A 20,269-nucleotide genomic window follows, 5' to 3' on the forward strand; every position below is an offset into this window, starting at 1 on the left:
CTAAACCACCACAGGAGGTCACAATGAGCCTTCCATTCCCACTTCTCAGTGACTCCCTCTCAACACCAAAACACCCAAAGCCTATTACCACACCTTTATATTAAAAAAACCCTCACACACACACACACACACACACACACTGCAGATGGCAGAATGCCAAGTAAATATTAAGTACCACCCTCTTTTTTTTGCTATAAATGTCTGACAAAATAACGAGTACAGCCATCAGAGCCAGCTGACTCTTCCAGAAGAGAGAAGGACAACAGGCAACAACAGAAGAACAGAAGCCTTTCTTACATTTATCTTCCTGCGCACTTCAATAAAGAAACTTCCAGAAAGGTCAGATAAGTAAAGCTACGTATTACCTTATTATTATTATTATTATTATACATTTTTACACTATTATTGTTGCTATGAAAGCTACAACTACTGCAGCCTTTAAAAATCTGATGGTGGTGGAAAGTGATGAGCATTGATGTGTTTTCCCCCATTTCAGGAAAGCAATGTGACAAATTATACTAATGACACTTATACTAATGATACTAATGAGTACTTTGTTGCATATTAATCAATGAAAGAAGTGTCCATACAAAAATAGATTGTGTACATATATCGTACCAACAGAGCCACATTTATCTTAGATTTACATTTGCAGATACATTATCATTAAAACAGATGCAGGTGTATTTTCATTAAAGCCAGTTTGTAAATAATGTGTCATTTGTCAATTAAATGTGAATGAATTTTGGCTGAAATGTCTTTGGCGGCATGGAATGGAGACTAAATTCCTTACGGGTACTAAACAAAACTTCTTTGACTTAACTTGCTGTAATACATCAGCACCTATCATTAAGGCATTCCTGACAGTGCATAGAGCATAAAAAATAAGAATCCCACATTAAACATGACAGAAAAAGTAATATTTTGCTTCAGGTCATGTCAGTACTAAGATATTTAGTACAAAAATACACTATATTGCCAAAAGTATTCACTCACCCATCCAAATCATTGAATTCAGGTGTTCCATTCACTTCAATGGCCACAGGTGTATAAAACTGAGCACCTACTCATGCAGACTGCTTCTATAAAAATTAGTGAAAGAATGGGTCACTCTGAGGAGCTCAGCGAATTCCAGCATTGTACCGTGATCCAAAGACACCTGTGCAACAAGCCCAGTCGTGAAATTTCCTCACTACTAAATATTCCACAGTCAACTGTCAGTGGTATTATAACAAAGTGGAAGCAATTGGGAATGACAGCAACTGAGCCACGAAATGGTAAGCCATGTAAAATGACGGGATCAGTGGATGTTGAGGCACACAGTGCGCAGAGGTCACCGACTTTCTGCAAAGTCAATCGCAGACCTCCAAAGTTCATGTGGCATTCAGTTTAGCTCAAGAACAGTGCAGTGCAGTTTCCGTGGCTGAGCAGCTGCATCCAAGCCTTACATCACCAGGCGCAATGCAAAGCACCAAATGCAGTAGACTCTAGAGCAGTGGAGATGTGCTCTCAGGAGTGACCAATCACGCTTTGCCATCTGGCAATCTGATGGACGAGTCTGCTTTTGGTGGTTGCCAGGAGAACGGTACTTGTCTGGCTGCATTGTGCCAAGTGTAAAGTTTGGTGGAGCGGGGATTATGGTGTGGGGTTGTGTTTTCAGGAGTTAGGCTCGGCCCCTTAGTTCCAGTGAAAGGAACTCTTAATGCTTCAGCACCAAGAGATTTTGCACAATTTCTTGCTCCCAACTTTGTGGGAACAGTTTGGGGACGGCCACTTCCTGTTCCAAGATGACAGCACACCCATACACAAAGCAAGGTCCATAAAGACATGGATGAGCAAGTTTGGTGTTGAAGAACTTGACTGGTCTGCACAGAGTCCTGACCTCAACTTGATAGAACCCCTTAGGGTTGAATTAGAGTGGAGACTGCAAACCAGGCCTTCTCATCCAACATCAGTGTTTGACCTCACAAATGCGCTTCTGGAAGAACGGACAAAAATTCACATAAACAAACTCGTAATCATTGTGGAAAGACTTCCCAGAACAGTTGAAGCTGTAATAGCTCCAAAGGGTGGGCTGACATCATATTACACCCTGCATGTGAAGGCAGACGAGCGAATACTTTTGGCAGTATAGTGTACAAAGCAGGACAAAATACTGAAAAAAACACAAATGCACATGAATGAGGACTAAATCATCATACGGTACAAATAATATAAATGTTCCCTCAAAAAGAGTCTCAAAAATATATAAAGCACAAATATAATGCATGAATATTAATTTCTTTCTAACTGTGGTTTCAAGGTCCAATTGTGTACCTTGAATAGATTTTTCCAGGTGAAAAGTACATATTAGCACCTTTTCATAAGCTAATTCTGTTTTAAACAGAACAACAAAATAAACCGCCTGGAAATGAGATGCGGTGTGTGGAGTCAATAGAACTGCCCCAGTGATAGTTTTGTGCCTTTATTTCTGAGAGTGTAGAAGAAGTGGTGAGAAGTCTATTTTTGAAGGTTTTTGAGCAAACATCTGAGATGAGAATCTCCAGGACTATAAATACACAGGTAAAAACTTGTCTTGTATTCGTCTTGAAGCTGAACATTTTTCATTTAAATGTGGGTAAATCTTCTCTGCTGTACAGCCCAAATTCGCTCACCAGTTCAGTTTTACCTCGTTTTTGATCAGTTACCTCGTGTAAAGTACTGTAGTAAATTTAGTCCAGGGGTCAGCAATATGTGGCTCCACAGCCGGATTAGCTTTTTAAGTAAGAATAAAATAATCCTCCTTTGCAGTAAAATAAAGCTCTGCTGATCATTCTAACACAGTTATAGCAATAAATGGTCTTAAACGCCGGAGTTTTATTAAGTGTAACTGCTAATTCACCCTTTAACCTTGAAGGTGGCGTGCAGACTGTTGGTCACTATAGTAACATGGACACCCTAGCGACACCCTCGACATTGGTAGATGAATGAACTTATTTGCGATTATATTTGTTATTACATTTGTAGACAAATTGACTTATTTGATATTTTAATCACACCAGCTGGTTTCCTGATGCGTTTAATCACAACTTGAAACTGTCAACCATTATAAAGTCACAAAGCTAAAGTCAGCTTCTCATTCAAATTCTCCCATTTCACATTAAATCATGCAGCAATTACATTCTGGAGCCTCAGATACCATTTAAGCTGGTGAATAAGAAGCTGACAGTCTTGTAAAAAGTCAAACATTGAGAGACATTTTACAAGAAACTGTTCTGCGTTTGAGGAAAAATTTCATGCTGGAGATGTGAGAAAAGCAGCTATAGCTGAGCTAAAGCTTAAAGCAGAGCAAAGTAAGTGTTTTTTTGTTTTTTTGTTATGTGTACATCTTAGTCTATACTAGCACATCAACACACACACAGATATATTTAGAGCCAAAAGGGTAAAATGGACATAACATGCTGTTCTTAACATTTTGGTGGCCGACCCCTGAGTTTATATATATATATATATATACTGTCCTACTCAAAACATCACAGGTTTGTTGTGTTGGTGTGTCAACAGCATATAATACATCTTCTGCACCCACAACATAGGCAATAAACAGAGTGAATAACAAAGCAAAATGACTCAAATTATCTTTCTGTTTTTTTCATTTAACCATGTTTTGGAGAAATTGTCTAACCAAAGAATTGTCATATTAATCTTGACTGCATCCATTTGATTCCTTTTCATTTTATTTATCCCTTTATATGGATCATTCTTTGACTTTAGACTAACTCTTTTGCTTTGAGTGACCTTACACCTTAAAATATGTTCATTTAAAAAGAACAAAAAGACAAAGTTCCATTTCAATTTTAGCTAATTTGAACATCTCAAAATTGCAAGCCAATACATAACTAGCAAACACAGCTTTGAACAATTTTACACACATAAATTCATATATTTTATACAAAACAAAGTGACCATTCTTAATGTTCCACACTGACTTTCTGACTTTGGGATACATGTACTTCAAAACTAAGGGATTTCACTGCTGACTATGTGGCCATGACAGATGCAGTCTCACTTCCAGCTCTAAAATGCAGGGATGTAGCTAAAATAAGCCTCCACCTTTGGACTAAAACAGTTCTGGTAGTAACATGAAAATGTGCAATAGCGTTTTTGGAATAAAGCATTTTATTTAAAAATTAAACTCATGACAAAATATTTCAACTTAACTTTAAAAGAAATTACATTTTTTACTTTACATACAAAAACTGCAAAAAAAAGAAAGGATTATATTTTTCAGTTGAAATGTAAGAGTTAGGATACGGACCAGCTGCTTCCCTATAGAAAACCATAGTACTCTCAATTAATGCCTTGGGTTTAAATAAATCATAATCTTTGTAAATATCTAAGGTCTAATTATGTAAATTGTAATTCTTTGTTTGCTGTGGGATCGTAGTTTGAACTAATTCAATAGAACCGTCCAAATATTCATTTATTTATTGCTTTGTTTATTCATCTTGACAGTCATGGAGCCTAAAATGATTGAAATGGCAGCCCTGGGAAGGGCCCTGTATCCTGGCATGCTGTATGACTGCCGCAGAGATTCTTTCATTCCAGGTAATATAGTGTTGTATACTACATGAAGTATTGTTTACTTCAAGCAAACTCAAGGGAACATATCTGACCATTCATATGTATTTGTCTAACACAATACTTAGAGGCCACAACTTAGTTATTTACTTATTGCCTCATGTGCTAATTGCTAGTACACATAACTTACAAAATGATGTGGCGCAGAATTTAGTGTGAGACATTGGCCCTTAACAAGTGTGCGTAAAACAAAGCAAACAACAAAGCATTTTAGTTGTTTTTTTTTTCTAAAGATGTTTGAGTGCGCAGTGTGATTACAATACACCTATAGTGAACTAACAGGGGCAAGCATATAATAAAGTGACCAGTGATCAAAGAATAAACTTTAGACTCACTCATTTCAGGTGTTACTCTATGGGATAAACAGTCTTTGTCCAAGGATTTGGATGTGCATCGACAGCCCAAGACTGATCTGAAATTTGTTGCTTCTGACTCACTCCGGGATAAGACCAGCGTCCTTGATGTCAGCGCCTCCCTCAAAGCCAGCTTTCTGGGTGGTTTAGTGGAGGTTGGAGGCTCAGCCAGATATTTGAGTGACAAGAAGTCCTCAGACCGTCAGTCTAGAGTTACTATGCAGTATAGCCAGACAACAAGATTTGAGCAACTTACTATGACCCAGCTGGGCAAAATCTCCTACCCTGAGGTGTTTGAGCAGAAGACCGCCACTCATGTTGTTACAGCTGTACTGTATGGAGGTCAGGCCTTCATGGTGTTTGACAAAACAGTGTCAGAGAAAGAGGACAAACAAGAGGCTGAGGGAAATCTAAGGGTAATGGTTAAGAAGATCCCCCAATTTTCCATAGAGGGGGAAGGAGCTCTGAAGATGAATGAGAATGAGAAAAAAATGGCTGATAATATCAGCTGTACGTTTTATGGTGACTATGAGCTCCAGGAGAACCCCACTACATACATGGAAGCCTTGCAGCTTTACAAGAAGCTGCCATCTTTGCTGAGGCAGAGGGAGAATGATGCTGTGCCTGTGAGGGTTTGGCTCTATCCCCTGGCACGTTTGGACAGTAAAGCAGCTAAGCTGGAGAGAGAAATTGGAGAAACACTTGTAGCTAAAGTTGAAGTCTTGTTGGAGGAGCTGGGAGATGCAGAGAGACGGTGCAATGATCTGGGTCAGAACACAACAGTAAATGATTTCCAGGATGTGAGAGAAAGGCTGCAAACATTTCAGGAATCATTTGGTATCTACAAATTGTTGTTACAAAAAGCTGTGGCCACTGTCCTTCCTGCTATTCGGGGTGGGCAGGCAAAAGACAGTTCACTGGCTGACATTCTGACTACCCATGCCAACTCCCCCTTTAGGGCTAGCAAGCTAAAGCAGTGGTTAGAGAATGTTAATGGTGAAGTAGATGTGCTGAGTTCCTACACCAGGGAACTGAATGAAGTCCCGGTAATCACATCCTCAGCCCAGTTCAAAAGCATCCTCTTCAATCCCACGGTGGACACAGTCATATGCTTCTCCTTCACTTCTGTGAAGTATGAAGATCCATATCTGCAAACCGTAACAGAGTTCCTGATAGCAGATCCATTTGAGAAGCAATCAACAGTTCAGAAATCAAGTGACCAAGACATCAAGCCTTGGTTCAGCAATCCTGAAATATCTAAAAAGATGAAAGAGAACCTTTGCCTCTTCAAAAGTTTTTTTAATGCCAATAAGGATAAGAAGACAACCAGGTTTGTCATTTCATCAATCTCAGACCCCTCCAATCCTGGCATCTCCATCCGCCTGTATAAACAAGAGAAAGTGGATGACCGCTTTCAACCAGTGTCCAAGCCTCCTGCTCCCAGTGTGGACATTCAGAATAGGAATGTGATTCTGAAGCTTCAGAAGTCCCCAACTGGAGTGACAACGCGGTACAGAGTAGAATACAAAGTAACACAGCCCAGTGCTTCAGGAGCTGATGGTGGCACTTGGCAGACCATAGACACTCCAGATACAAAGGAAACCTTCATATTAACTGGACTGCAGCGGGCCAAGCAATTCTGGGTCCGGTACAGAGCAGTCAGTGATGGTGGAGTGAGTGAAGTCAGTGAATCTGTCCAGTTCTCCTTTGAAGGGAAGGTCACCGTTCCAATGAACAAGTCATGGGTCAGTGCAGAATTTCTTACTTTTCTCTTTATTGTTTTTGTAGCATTTTGCAAGATTTCACATGATCTGTAATTTTAGCCTTAGGCTTTGGTAAAATCTGAGCAAAATCATTTAAAACTGATATGCAAATCACATGAACCCTACATTTAATTCAGAACAGCATGAAGAGAACACATCACATTTTGAAACAGAAAAATGTTATTACAAATGCACTTCCTATGGAGCCATGCAGTTGTAATATATGTAGAACTCGGTTTTACGCTGTCTTGCTGAAATAAGCAAGGGCTTCCCTGAAATAAAAAAAACCTCATCTGGATGACAGCATGTGGTGCCAAAACCTGTATATATCAATCAGCATTAATGGTGCCTTCACAGATGTCTCAGCATGTAGTTGAAATAAAAGCTGATGCAAAACAAGAGTAAGGGATAATTTTTGCTTTCTAGATTTGTCTAGAAACAATAAAAAACAATGTATGTATACTTGTGGTGTCTCTGGTGGTTTGGAGGCCCTAAGTGAGAAACAGACCTGGAATTATTTTTCTTCACAAACCTAAAGAAATCAAATCAAGAGAATTAAAAAAAATTATCTCATGGCAGTTATCAAATAATGCTCAAATCACTGAAAAATCTATAATATCCTATCATATGTTTGCATTCCACACAGAACTGGACCTCTTTCTCCCTCTTTAATGAACTAAGGAAGAAAATAATGACCAACTTGGGCATCTCACGGTGGAATCTATCGACCATCATGTCAGAAGTTTCAAATCAGCTCACCGATATTGTGAGTAGTTTCAATTAAAGTGTGGGTCAAGGGTGTAATAACTTCAATGAACATAATCTGCAAAATTCTAAACCACCTACTTTAGTTACTATGTAAAACATGTTAGCTCAGGCTGCCTGGTAGCATCTGAAACACTTGTATTAACTTCTGAAAACGTCTGCAGCCCAAAGGAAAATGTAAAAGCATGCAGAGGAGTACATTTCAAACCATTATTTATTATTATTTAAGAGTTAACTGGCTTTAAAAGATTTCTGGAAACCATGTTTTCATTAATCAGACCAGGGAAGTCTTCTAGCCACTGAGCATCATAAAAAACAAGGAAGAGGTTGAAGCCATAGGTAAACATTCATCAGGCGTGTCCAATCCTATCCACAAAGGGCCGATGTGGCTGCAGATTTTCATTCCAAAAAAGCAGGAGAAAATCTTTTTGCGCTTGTTTAATCAATTGGTTTCAGTCTGTAAGACATCTGATTAGCTGAGCACATGCATGGTTGGTATAAAACATTCAGCCACACTGGGCTTTTGCAAATAAGACTGGACACCCCATACATACATAGACGGGTTCAGCAAGGCATGTCAACAATGCTGCCATTACACCTGTAATCATCAAATAAACATAAATCTCCACATCAATTCACTTTGATAATGCATTGTATTAGCTTCCTTATGTACATTTTGTTGAGAAGGACACATCTTGTAAACAAGGACTTTTAGCTAACTTTAATAATAAATTATGGCATTTCTGTGATGGACTGGCGACCTGTCCAGGGTGTTTCCTGCCTTCTGCCCAATGTGTGGTGAGATAGGGTCCAGCAACCCCTGCTACCAAGGAGAATAGGTATTTGTACAAGTAACACTCAGACACAGATGAAATGGGAAAACCCTTTAAGAACCGGATACGTCATCAAGTGTCGTCAGCAACTTTCACGTAAACAGACGAGACGAGGTTTTCCAGCCATTTCCAATATGCCGCCTCCAACTGTGGTGATCTCACTTGTGTGTCACATGACAGGACAGATGAATCATATTTAAAATAGCCTTAAAAATAATCATGATGTTTCCTGCTTTGTCTCCATACTATAGTAATAATGGTTTATCGCACTGACATTTGCTTTTTATCTGAATGAGACTGAAAAACAGGGTGCTCGCAGTGCATTCAGAACTTCAGTTTTACACATCAATCAATCAAACAAGTCACAGAATGAAAAAGAGCACAAACAAAAAACTACATTACTTCATTTACAGCTACTGGTGCTGCTCTGTAGGCGACCCTGCCAGTCTGCAGTGACAGCAGAGGGGAAAGCACAGCTCCTCACTGCTTAAATATATTGAGGGCATCATACACCTTCAAAGAGGGTGATGGCAATTATTTATTATCGCCACCAAGAATTCTTTGGCGAAATGGATACTTTCACAGCTTTTTGGCCTAACTCACCTATACATTGACCTTGATTTTATTTAGGGATATTTGGCAAAGAGCTATGACCTTTTAACAGCTTCATGCCATATCTCTATGTAAATTTTTAAATCACGCATTTACATTAAATTTCCACTTTTTTTTGGTTTGAATTAATGTGAGATATTGATTTTGCCCATCTAAACTAAACATATGCTTTGCATTGTTTCAATCAAATTATTTTTTGAGTTGAATAAAACTAGTTAAACTGTTTATTGTTCATTTGCTAAGTTGAACTAATGAATCATTTCTTTACAGTGCATTCCTTTTGTGGGCCCAATTCCTGGAGGGCTGAGACCAGGAATGGCTCTGTACTTCCAAGGGGTTGTTAATCCAGATGCCAACAAGTATGAATTTTTAAAATTTATAACACAAAATACTTTATGTACTTTATATATATAACTACTCTTCTTTGAAATGAGCCTTTTTTTTGCATCCCATACAGTGTAGTCATAAATCTTAAGCTTGGACCGAAAGATGGCGATGACATTGCTTTTCACTTCAACGCCCGTATCAACAATTCAGTGGTTCGTGACAGCTGCAGGAACGGAAAGTGGGAGGGTCCAGAAGAGACTCAATGGTGTCCCATCGTGAGGGGATCAGCTTTTGATATCTTCATTGTTGTCAAAGCAGATGGCTATGAGGTATGGGCATTAATTGAGTATGTGGTACAAAAAATAAAATAAGTAATGCAAATAAACAAAACAATTTATGAACATAAAAAAAAAAGACACTTATATTTTCTTTCCAGGCATATGTAAATGGCCAGAAGAATTGCTTCTTCAAGCACCGAATGCCAGTTGAGAAAGTGACCACACTTAACATCAAAGGAGAAGTCATCATGAACACCATTGGTTATGTAGCAGTAAGTCATTTACTCCATGATAAATGGATAAAATCTTTTTTTATTTACTGAATGACTTGCTGTAAAACTGTAAAATAAAAACCAAAGAAAATATCACTTAAATTACATGCACTTCAGGTGTTCGTATTATTGGTAGATCTGCATTAAGTAGTATTACTGTTGTAGACACAGCACATTCCACTAGGGCTAGCTGCTAGTAGAAATTTACGTTATTGTTGCAGTTGTAATTTTAGGTTTTGGAATCTACATCTGATATGATCATTTTATTATTTTAGAACTAAAAATGGAAAAGTTCATGAATTCACTGCAGTATACTATAATGAATTGAGTGGAAGTTAATTATAACATAGAATTTAATGAGAATTTGTGCATTGTATCATGTTTTATGTTGCTGGAAATAAGCCTCCTGATTATGAACAACACCCCTCACAAGTAATAAAAACACAGCAACTTGGAGCATCTTGTGGCTATTGTATTATTTTGTATTGTATTTTATTTTTCTGTAACGTAACACATTTAGAATAATAAAATAAATATAATTACAATTACATTATATGCTACAAAGCACAGCAGGTACCAGTGGACAACCAAAGAATTCAAGAAGTACTTCCCAACATCCTTGTAATCCAGAGCAGCCAGGACATTTTTGGGGGGAAATGCATAATGTTTCCTTCATTACCATTCTTTGTCTTCTCTTTGCTCAGAACTGGAGCACATCCACTTTTGGTAAGGAACAAAGCCCAGGAGTCTCACGTGGGAAGTTTTCCCAATTCCAGTTGGGAGTCCCATATCCACTGTCCTACGCTGTAAGTAACATGGCACTTGAAAATTGTTTAAAAGACAAAAAAATGAAACAACTTGAAACAATTCTTATGATCACCACAGGGCATGTCCAGTGTGGCACCACTCACTGGAGGGCTGAAAACTGGAATGGCTTTGTTCCTCCAAGGTCTTGTTCCTTCAGATGGCGAAAGGTATGTTCTCATGATCTGGCCACAGGTGGAAAGTAATAAATTACATTTACTCTTGTTACTGTAGTTGAGTACATTTTTCCCTGTAATGGTATTTTTTGGAGTAACATTTAATCACAGTACTTCTACTCTCACTTAATCTATAAGGAAACACTTTTACCTTGTTAATTTGATGTTTAATAATAGAGTAAAAATATATTATGAGCTTATCAGCTTATAAACCAATTAGAAGAAAGCCCAGTTGAATTGGAAAGATTCACCAATCAAAACACAGCAACTCCCAGCTACAACAACAGTGCACAGACCTCTAGTTTAGTGGACGAAGAAAGAGGAGAACTCTACCAGCATACACAAGGAATAGACTTTATCCAAATGGTCACCTATATTAATTTAAAAAACGAACTAAAGATAACAGTGTTATCACAAAATGTGCCGCGATCTCTGTTTACACAACTCAACTTCAGCTGATGGAGCAGCTGTCAGTCACTGAAAATTACATACTGACTAATCTATTTTTAATTTTGACTCAATTAAATCTTTTTTTATAAAGCTGACTTAATTAAACAAGGACAAATCATGCACAGCCTTTCAGAGCTTCTAAAGTATGTTGTTGGAAACAGATAAACTAGCAAGTCTTATATAATCATCTAACCATGAAGAACATGTATTTTAAGTTTTTTTCTCTCACATATCATGCTTTAGTTTTGTCTATACAGATTATCTCCACTAATTTATCGAACTCGACTCAAAAATTTTAAAACTGTGATTGCAGATATACAAACATGTAACTTGAATAGAATTTTAGAATTTCAGCAAGTCACCCTCTCCAGGATTCTGGAGAGTTCATGAGAGTTTGCCCAACCAGTCCACATGTGCTTTGTGGATTTGGAGAAGGCATTCGACTGTATTGCCCGGGGTATTCTGTTGGAGGTGCTTCTGGAGTACAGGGTACCTGGCTCTTTGCTACGAGCCATTGAGGCCCTGTACAAACAAAGCAGGAGTTTGGTTCACATGGCCGGCAGTAAGTCACACTTGTTCCCAGTGAGATTTGGACTCCGTCAGGGTTGCCCTTTGTCACCGTTCATAATTTTTATGGATAGAATTTCTAGGTTGCAGTCAGGGGATGGAGGTTGTCCAGTTTGATGACCTCAAGATCACATCGCTGCTGTTTGCAGATAGGGTGAGAAGTTCGGTCATCTGGGAGGGACTCGGAGTAGAGCCGCTGCTTCTCCACGTTGAGAGAAGCCAGCTGAGGTGGTTCGGGCATCTGGTTAGGATGCCTCCTAGATGCCTCGCTCGGAACAGGCGAGGTGTCACAGGCAAATCCACCTGGGAGGAGACCCCGGGGAAGACCCAGGACATGCTGGCCTGACTATATTGCCCAGCTGTTCTAGGAGCGCCTCAGAATCCCCCCTGGGGAAGTGGCTGAGGAAAGGGAGGTCTGGGCCTCGTTGCTCTGACCCACTGAGGCAAGAACTCTACAAGAACTTTGGAGGTACTGAGACATGGAACATCCTTGCCATGAAGGAGTGTACCAGGCCTGCTATGATGTTTAAGTAGGTGGCATGTGTCAAATTTATGTCTATATCAATGCCTAGATTAAGGGTTTCCCAGCAGAACACTACCCAGAGCATCACACTTCCTCCACTGGCTTGTCTTCTTCACATAGTGCATCCTGGCAGCATCACTTCCCTAGCTAAATGCTAAAAATGTACTCAGCTGTCTCCTTGATGTAAAAGAAAACAGGATGTATTGTACTAAGTGACATTCTTCAATTGCTCCAAGGTCCAGTTCCAACATCTGTACCCCATTGTTGGTGCTTTAGATGGTGAACTGGGGTTGGCATGGGCCCTCTGACTAGTCTACAACACCACACACAGCAGGGTGCAATGCTCTGACTTGTTGTGACACAATGTTTTTTTTTTACCCAATTTTCTTCCCAATTTAATCGTCTCCAATCCCACCCGCTAGTTAGGTCTCCCACAAAGCTAGGAGGGTGAAGGCTAGCACAAGCTTCCTCCGAGACTTGTGAAGTGGCATTGCATCTTCTCAATTGCTCACACAATGAGGAAGCGGTGTGCGCGGGGGCAGATGAGGGGCAAGCAAGGCTGAAAGCTAATTCTAACAGACCAGATTCAGTCACTGTTCCTGGCCAATGTACACTCCCTGGACAACAAGTTGGACCTTCTGTGGCTGAGGATGAGTGTTTCCGGAGAGATGAGGAACTGTTCTGTACTCTGTCTTATGGAAAAATGGCTAAACAACAGCATGTCGGACTCCAGCCTTCCAGATCGCCAGCTGGCTGCTCTTCCGTGTGGACCACAACCAGCTATCAGGGAAAGCCTGCGGGGGTGGTTTATGTGTGTATGTAAACGGTTGGTGCACAAACTGTCATGATTAACAGCTACTGCTCCAAGGCAATAGAATACCTGACTGTAAAGTGTTGGCCGGATTATTTAATTTGTCAGCTCACAATGGTCTTCATCGTTACGGTGTACATCCCGCCTGGTGCTAAAGCTAATTACGCGCAGAAGGAGCTACATGATCACATCAGCTCACTTCAGAACAAGCACCCGGAGGCATTTTACATGGTGGCTGGGGATTTTAACCATGTAGACCTGACAAACACTCTGCCGAAGTTTTTTCAGCACGTCACTATACCAACACGGGGAAATAACACACTGGACTGTGTGTATAAAAACATACGAGACGCATACAGAACCGTGCCCCGCCCCCACCTTGGCCTCTCTGATCACATCTCCATCATGCTGGTCCATACCTATCATCTCATGCTGAGATGCTCCAGACCCACACAGAAGACCATTACTGTGTTGCCCAGTGATGGTGAATCTGTGCTGCAGGACTGCTTCGAGTGCACAGACTGGCAGGTGTTCAGGGATGCTGCTGTGCATGATGGGGAGCTGGATCTAGAGGATTATACATCTGCTGTCCTCTGATACATCAGCAAGTGTGTTGAGCATGTCAGCACCAACATGACTGTGATGTGCTACCCGAACCAGAAACCCTGGCTGAATGCAGAATGCAGAGGTCCGATCTCTGCAGAAATTCAGGGATGCTCCCTTCAGGTCTGGCGATTCACAGAAACTCAGGAGATCTAGACATGAGCTGACAACAGGCATAAAGAGGGCCAAAGCTGCATACGCTCAGAAGATCCAAGGTCATTTTTCATCAACGGAGCATGTGGAAGGGCATCAAGTGCATCACAGACTACAACACCACAGATGTACAGTGCACTAGGCACTCCTCACTGCCTGATGCTCCCAATCACACCCCCCCGCCACCAGACTCACTCCACCACCTGGAGAACAGCCCCTCAGTGTGACCCAAACTGAGGTGAGGAGGATCCTTAAGAAGATTAATCCTCACAAACTCTCCAAGGTGCTCGCAGACATCTTCAACTCCTCTTTAATCCAGGCAGTTGTCCCCACCTGCCTGAAGACCGCCACTGTCATCCCAGTCCCTAAGAGCTCCACAGTGACAGGACTGAATGACTATCGGCCAGTAGCCCTCACCCCGATAGACACAAAGTGCTTTGAAAGACTGGTTATGACCCACATCAAAGCCAACATTGAAGTCAATGGGGATCCACACCAGTACGCGTACCAGAAAAACCGAGCCACAGAAGATGTCATTTCCTCTGTGGTCCACACTGCCCTCACCCACCTGGAGAGTAAGGACTCTTACGTCCGTATGCTCTTTGTGGATTTCACATCTGCCTTTAACATCATGATTCAACAGACCCTGGCTTACAAATTCCATATACTTGGACTGAGCACATCTCTCTGTAATTGGGTCCTGGACTTCCAGACTAACAGGCTGCAGTCTGTGAGGATCCACAACATCTCCTCCTCCACCATCATCCTCAGCACCGGCTTCCCTCAGGGCTGTGTGGTGAGCCCTCTGCTGTTTACACTGCTTAGGCTGTCATATTGTAAAGTTTGCGAACAATATGGCAGTGGTCGGATGGATCACAAATAGTGATGAGTCTGGCTACAGGCAGGAGGTGGAACACCTGGAGAGTTGGTGCAGTGAGAACAATCTCTGCATCAATGTGAAGAAAACAAAGAAGATGATTGTGGATTTCAGAAGGGGCAACACCATCCCTCCCCTCCCCCTACACATTGGAGGATCTGCAGCAGAAGTGGTCTCCAGCTATAGGTACTTGGGCATACACCTAACTAACAATTTTACCTGGAGTAATAACACTTCCAGCCTAATCAGGAAGGCACATCAGCGCCTCTACGTCCTCAGACGGTTGAGGTGTGCTGGACTCAGGACTTGTGTCATAGTATCCTTTATGTAAGTTTGGATCAGACAAAATAGTATTAGTTGCCATTGCACATGAGTGAGCCTTGGGTGTCTTTGGTTTGTCCCTCCTCGAACCACTATAGGCAGGTACTCCCCTTTGCTGATCAGGAGCAGCCCACTAGCCTTGCCATTTCAGAGATGCTCCAACAGCGTCTTCTTGGCCATAATGATGCTTAACTGTTTGCACTTTTGTTTTTGACACAAAATAGTTAGGCTTATTTGCTTCATCTGTAAGTGTTTTGTTATTTTTTTGGTTCATCAGTGTATATTAAACAAGCACTGCATTAAATAGAAAATATATATTTTGAGATTTACAATCTGGAATAGCCATTTACAGGAATTTCAAAATATAATTTAGGTTCAAATATTACTTTTTTGTGTTGCTTGCAGCTTCACAATAAATCTGAAGGCTGGGCAAAGGGAAGGAGATGACATCGCATTCCACTTCAACCCCCGTGTTGGGACAGGATCTGTTGTGCGCAACAGCTTCAGAAACGGGCAGTGGCAGAATCAAGAAGTGACCTCAGGGGGCCCATTTGTGAAAGGAGGAGCCTTTGATTTGTTCATCGTTGTTAAACCAGAAGGATATGAGGTACAGAGCTTGAAGAAGTAAAGCAAGTGAATTAACAACTTAAGGAAAATAAATTGTTGTACAAACAGTTTTGCTTCATTTCCTTCAGGTAATTGTGAATGGGTACGTCTTCTGTATGTTCTTGCACCGTATGCCAGTGGAGAGCGTGTCTGCGCTTAATATCCGTGACGACGTTTTCATGACCAACTTTGGCCTCATTGAAGTAAGTAGTTTTTTTTTCATGTACTTTTTGGCAACAGTTCTGGATAGAAGCACATTCATTATATTATCCATTAAAAATAGTGTATATGTATCAATTTTAAAAGTATTTTTTCTTTCCACCAGGTGGACAATGTTAATATGAATGTCACCATGCCTGCCCATATTTGAGGATACTAATCATCTCCATTAAGTTTTTTTTTTTTTTGTTCTGTCCTGATCACAGAATAATAGGGTAAAAGGGGGCTAACAAAATATGCAGAGAAAAGATGGACTAGTCTGTAATTGTAGAACTGTAATTGTAGAGCTGATAAAATGGTCAACGAGCATAGAAATAAAGAGGTGGTCATAATGTCATTCCTGATCGGTGTAGGTAATGAGGTTTCAGATAATAATCCAGTGCTTTGGGTGTCTGCTGGTTGATGGTTTATCAAGCTAAGAGTTAAAGGTAAAGTTTTCCTAATTTGATGAAAGATTGCACATCACACAATAACCAACTTCTGTCAACGTAACTGAGGCAGTTGCTTCTGTAGAATTTGAAAAACTTGTGCATCTCCTTTCAAACGTTCATAATGTGAATGTTTTTTGCTTTCTCCAATTAAAAATGACTCAATGACTCAAGTTCAGGGACAAGGTATGCACCCGTGCTTTATGCTTACAATATAGAATGACTCTTACTTCATCTCTCTTTAAGCCAAGGATATCCCTGCTGTCAGAAGAATACGTCGTCATTTATTCAGTTTTTGACATAATTTGCCTGTCGCCCTTTACTTTTTGTGTGTGCTAACTAGTTGCTAGCATTAGCAGTCACACTTTATTTGGATGGTCCCCTATAGATGCTCTATAGATACTTAAATCACTAACAAACTTTCTGGTAATACTAAGTTGATTATCACCAACAGTATGGTTATGCTTATGGTTAGGAGTAGGTGTAGGGTTTGCCTTGAGGTTAAGGTTAGGGTTAGGTTTAATGTTAGGAATAGATGTATTAAAGTCTTTGATACTAAAATTGAATTTCAGTTACATGTAATAGATATTTAGTTGGATGTTACTTAAAGATATACTGAGCATTTACAAAGCATCTACAGTGGACCATCTAAAATAAGTGCAATTCTCTCTAACCAATCAGTAGTCTGTAGCATTTTTAGGTCACTTTCTGGTATTAGTTCACCTCACTTGGAACCTTGAGAAATACCAGATTTGCCTAGTAGAAAATAAAAAAACAAGTCGAGTCAAGTCGAGCTGGTACCATGCAGTGAAAAAGAGGCTTTAATGTAACTGTTATGTGATTAACGCTGGAAAATCACAATCACATGTTGTGACACTGTGCAATCACAATACAAAAATGTGACAGTGCATTACAATAAATTTTGTTGATTTTCTAAGTGAAAACAACTGAACACATTCTACAGGAACCAAACATAAATGACATTTTAAAAAAAATTAAGGCAAAATTTATATTTACTTGTTGAGGTTTGGGGCAATATTTGGGAAAAAAAATTAAATTTAAAATGTGCCATTTTTTCACAAGACATATTTTATGGTTAATTTTTCCCAATATATTAAATTCAGCAAAGCAAAGAGTGATTGTGCAGAAGTGTCCTCCCCATAGAGGATGTAACTTATTTTCAATTAGAAACAAACACTTTTGCATACAACTGTAGTTACAGTTTTCATTTTCCTTTATTCTTTAAAATTTTGTTCAAAATAGTATCAAGAATTGACTTGATTCATTAGCCAAATGGTTTGCTTTGCTATTACTGGTAATCTAAATTTCTTAGTAAATTTGGCAGACATCTAAAGAATAATATGTTAATCTAAGAAAGAAAAATCACAGATTTCAGTATATAATTTGAATAGAGAATACACGTTTATTTAATAGGACACATAAACAGTCTATTGAAGATAATGTTTAGTGCAGTGGTCTTGATTTTTTTTTTATTTAACAGCTTAAATGGGTGAGCTTTGGCATTATTTGCTTAGATTTTTCTTTAACATTGTTTCTTCTGCTTTTTTTCATTGCCACATCATGCATTTTATTGTTATCCTCTTGAAGCTCCTGCTATCCAGATGTAACAAAAGATTCTTGTTGGATGAAGCTCTTTGAATAAAGTTTGACAGAATCACATCAGTGGACTTTTGTGTTTACACTTAAAAAATCTGAAATGGAGCAACAAGAAGAAATTTTAAGAGTCACAGTCTTTGGTGATTCCAACTGAAAGACACTTAGCATTAAGAGCTTGCATACACACATATTTTCTGTGAAGAACCTCTATAATAGCTTGACTATTTGATTATGTTCCTGAAAGTCACCTGAAAACATCACATGATGTCTAGGCACAGCGGAGGTTTTTGTTTTCTCTGCATCTCAAAAGCCACAAAGAAACTGTGAATGCTAATGAACAGCCAAAAAAAGAAAATGATCACTTAATAATTGGCACATATAAATAATATCTAACAGCAAAATAACAAAAAACAAACAAAGACATAAACCTAGACCCAAAGGTTATGTTACAAAGTATTGAGTTGAACTTTTGTTATTGACCAAATACTTATTTTCCACCATAATTTACAAATAAATTCTTTAAAAATCCTACAATGTGATTACCTGGATTTTTTTTTCTCATTTTGTCTCTCATAGTTGAAGTGTTCCTATGATGAAAAAAAAAGGCCTCTCTCATCTTTCTAAGTAGGAGAACTTACACAATCAGTGGCTGACTAAATACTTTTTTGCCCCACTGTACACTTATGAACATCCTTGTGTTCGAACTTGGTGTTCATTATGGACAATCCATGCCTGGCACATAAGTCCAATAACTCAAAAAACATGTACATCATTATTTTATTATGATGCTAGTAACCCAACTACCCCAACATTGTAGGTAGCATCTTATAAGAAATAATACAAAGCTGAAAAAAAGAAATTGACATGTCCAGACTGACAAGGCAGTAGATGAATAATTAAGAAAGCTGTACAAAACTGAGGCGCAGTTAATTAATATCCAGAATGCTGTGTATCTGAAAAGTGGCAATCAAATATTAAGGCAGATAACATGTCAAGAAATTACTATAAATAAATATTTACAAAATATTATTCAGCATTAAATATATATCATTTAACCTTTATTCCCAATAAACTTGAAAAATATGAAATAAAACACCTACAATATTGTGGCAACTGCCACTTACTCTAGATTGCAGCAGACCCTGGATGCATGGCATGCAGATATGGGCCATGCTGCCTGTTCTGGTTTAACCAGCTGGTTATAGATTGGTAATGGCCTTTACAGGACTCTCTGTAGAAAGGACTGTAACCATTCAAGTGGTTGCCGGTGTACGTTCACATATATGTACATATACACATAATGGTAGCAGTTTCTGAAACAAAGGAAAGAAAAGGTCTACGCCATGTTTGGATATACTCTTAACAATCAGCAGTAACTAACAAAGGTCCACACATCCACAACAATGACTATTCAGTTAATCAATCAATCAATCAATCAATCAATCAATCAATCCTTTATTTTGACTCGGAAGTACATTGAGGGCAACCCTCATTTTCAATGTAGCCGAGCCGATTTACAAAAACAGGGATTCACATGACAAAGAAAATAATAACTACATTTAATCATTTTAAATTAAAAGAAAATTTAAAATAACAGTGAATAAAAGATAAAAGTAGATAAAAATAGAACTTGAGATTTAAATGGTAAGAAATTAAGATGAAAAATAGATAAGAAATTAGTAAGGTAATAGTACAATATCACAAATTTAAAAAAGTAATGATAAAAAAAACGTAAAAATAAATAAATAAATAAATAAAAAGAGATAAAGAACTAAGGAGAACTAACACAAAAATAAAAGTTACGAATAAATATGAAAACAGGTACAGGCTGTCTGTTAAACGACACTACACTCGGTACCTTAGCTCGTCGCCCACCTTGTGAAAATGAAATGTGTATTTACATTCATAATAACCCTCAAAAACACAGATAGCATTTAGTTCCTGACTCCCTTAACTGAAGCCTCTATAGATTATCTGTACCTTTCACTTAGCAGTTTAAATATAGAATATAAACTCACATCATCTCTGACTGCTGCACAATACAATATTTCACAATACTCCCCGTCTCCCACCTACATCAAATGGACTGTTTTGTGTTGTTAATGACAGTGTATGCTAGCACTATGTATTTGTGCTATTCTGTGTCAGGGAGTCAGCTTAGTTAGATTAAGGGTCATGAAGCAGAGTTGCGCTGTTAGAAGTGACTTTCCCTGCTAACTGGCTGTTTGCCATGTGTCATGTTAGATTTTTCCCATTCGTATCGGGATCTGAACATTTTTATTTAACAGAGT

General features: G+C 39.1%; 1 protein-coding gene across 1 annotated transcript; it reads left to right on the forward strand.

The window, feature by feature from the left end:
- Positions 1-255: 255 nt before the first annotated feature.
- On the forward strand, positions 256-16,215 carry LOC108441194 (stonustoxin subunit beta-like). The gene is made up of 12 exons (XM_017720589.2): positions 256-339; positions 4,495-4,587; positions 4,965-6,718; positions 7,383-7,502; positions 9,217-9,305; positions 9,404-9,602; positions 9,710-9,823; positions 10,528-10,629; positions 10,709-10,797; positions 15,514-15,715; positions 15,804-15,917; positions 16,040-16,215. The coding sequence occupies exons 2-12, from the start codon at positions 4,497-4,499 to the stop codon at positions 16,082-16,084; spliced, it is 2,919 nt and encodes a 972-aa protein (XP_017576078.1). The 5' UTR covers positions 256-339; positions 4,495-4,496; the 3' UTR covers positions 16,085-16,215.
- Positions 16,216-20,269: the final 4,054 nt, after the last annotated feature.

Source organism: Pygocentrus nattereri, chromosome 12 (genome assembly GCF_015220715.1).
Source record: "Pygocentrus nattereri isolate fPygNat1 chromosome 12, fPygNat1.pri, whole genome shotgun sequence".
NCBI lineage: Eukaryota > Metazoa > Chordata > Actinopteri > Characiformes > Serrasalmidae > Pygocentrus > Pygocentrus nattereri.

Bases quoted from the DNA above. Each gene is read 5' to 3' on its own strand.
- LOC108441194 (XM_017720589.2), top strand. From the start codon at position 4,497: ATGGAGCCTAAAATGATTGAAATGGCAGCCCTGGGAAGGGCCCTGTAT. The intron at 10,798-15,513 runs GTATGTTCTCAT...TGTTGCTTGCAG, and splicing joins GTTCCTTCAGATGGCGAAAG to CTTCACAATAAATCTGAAGG. The intron at 15,918-16,039 runs GTAAGTAGTTTT...TCTTTCCACCAG, and splicing joins CCAACTTTGGCCTCATTGAA to GTGGACAATGTTAATATGAA.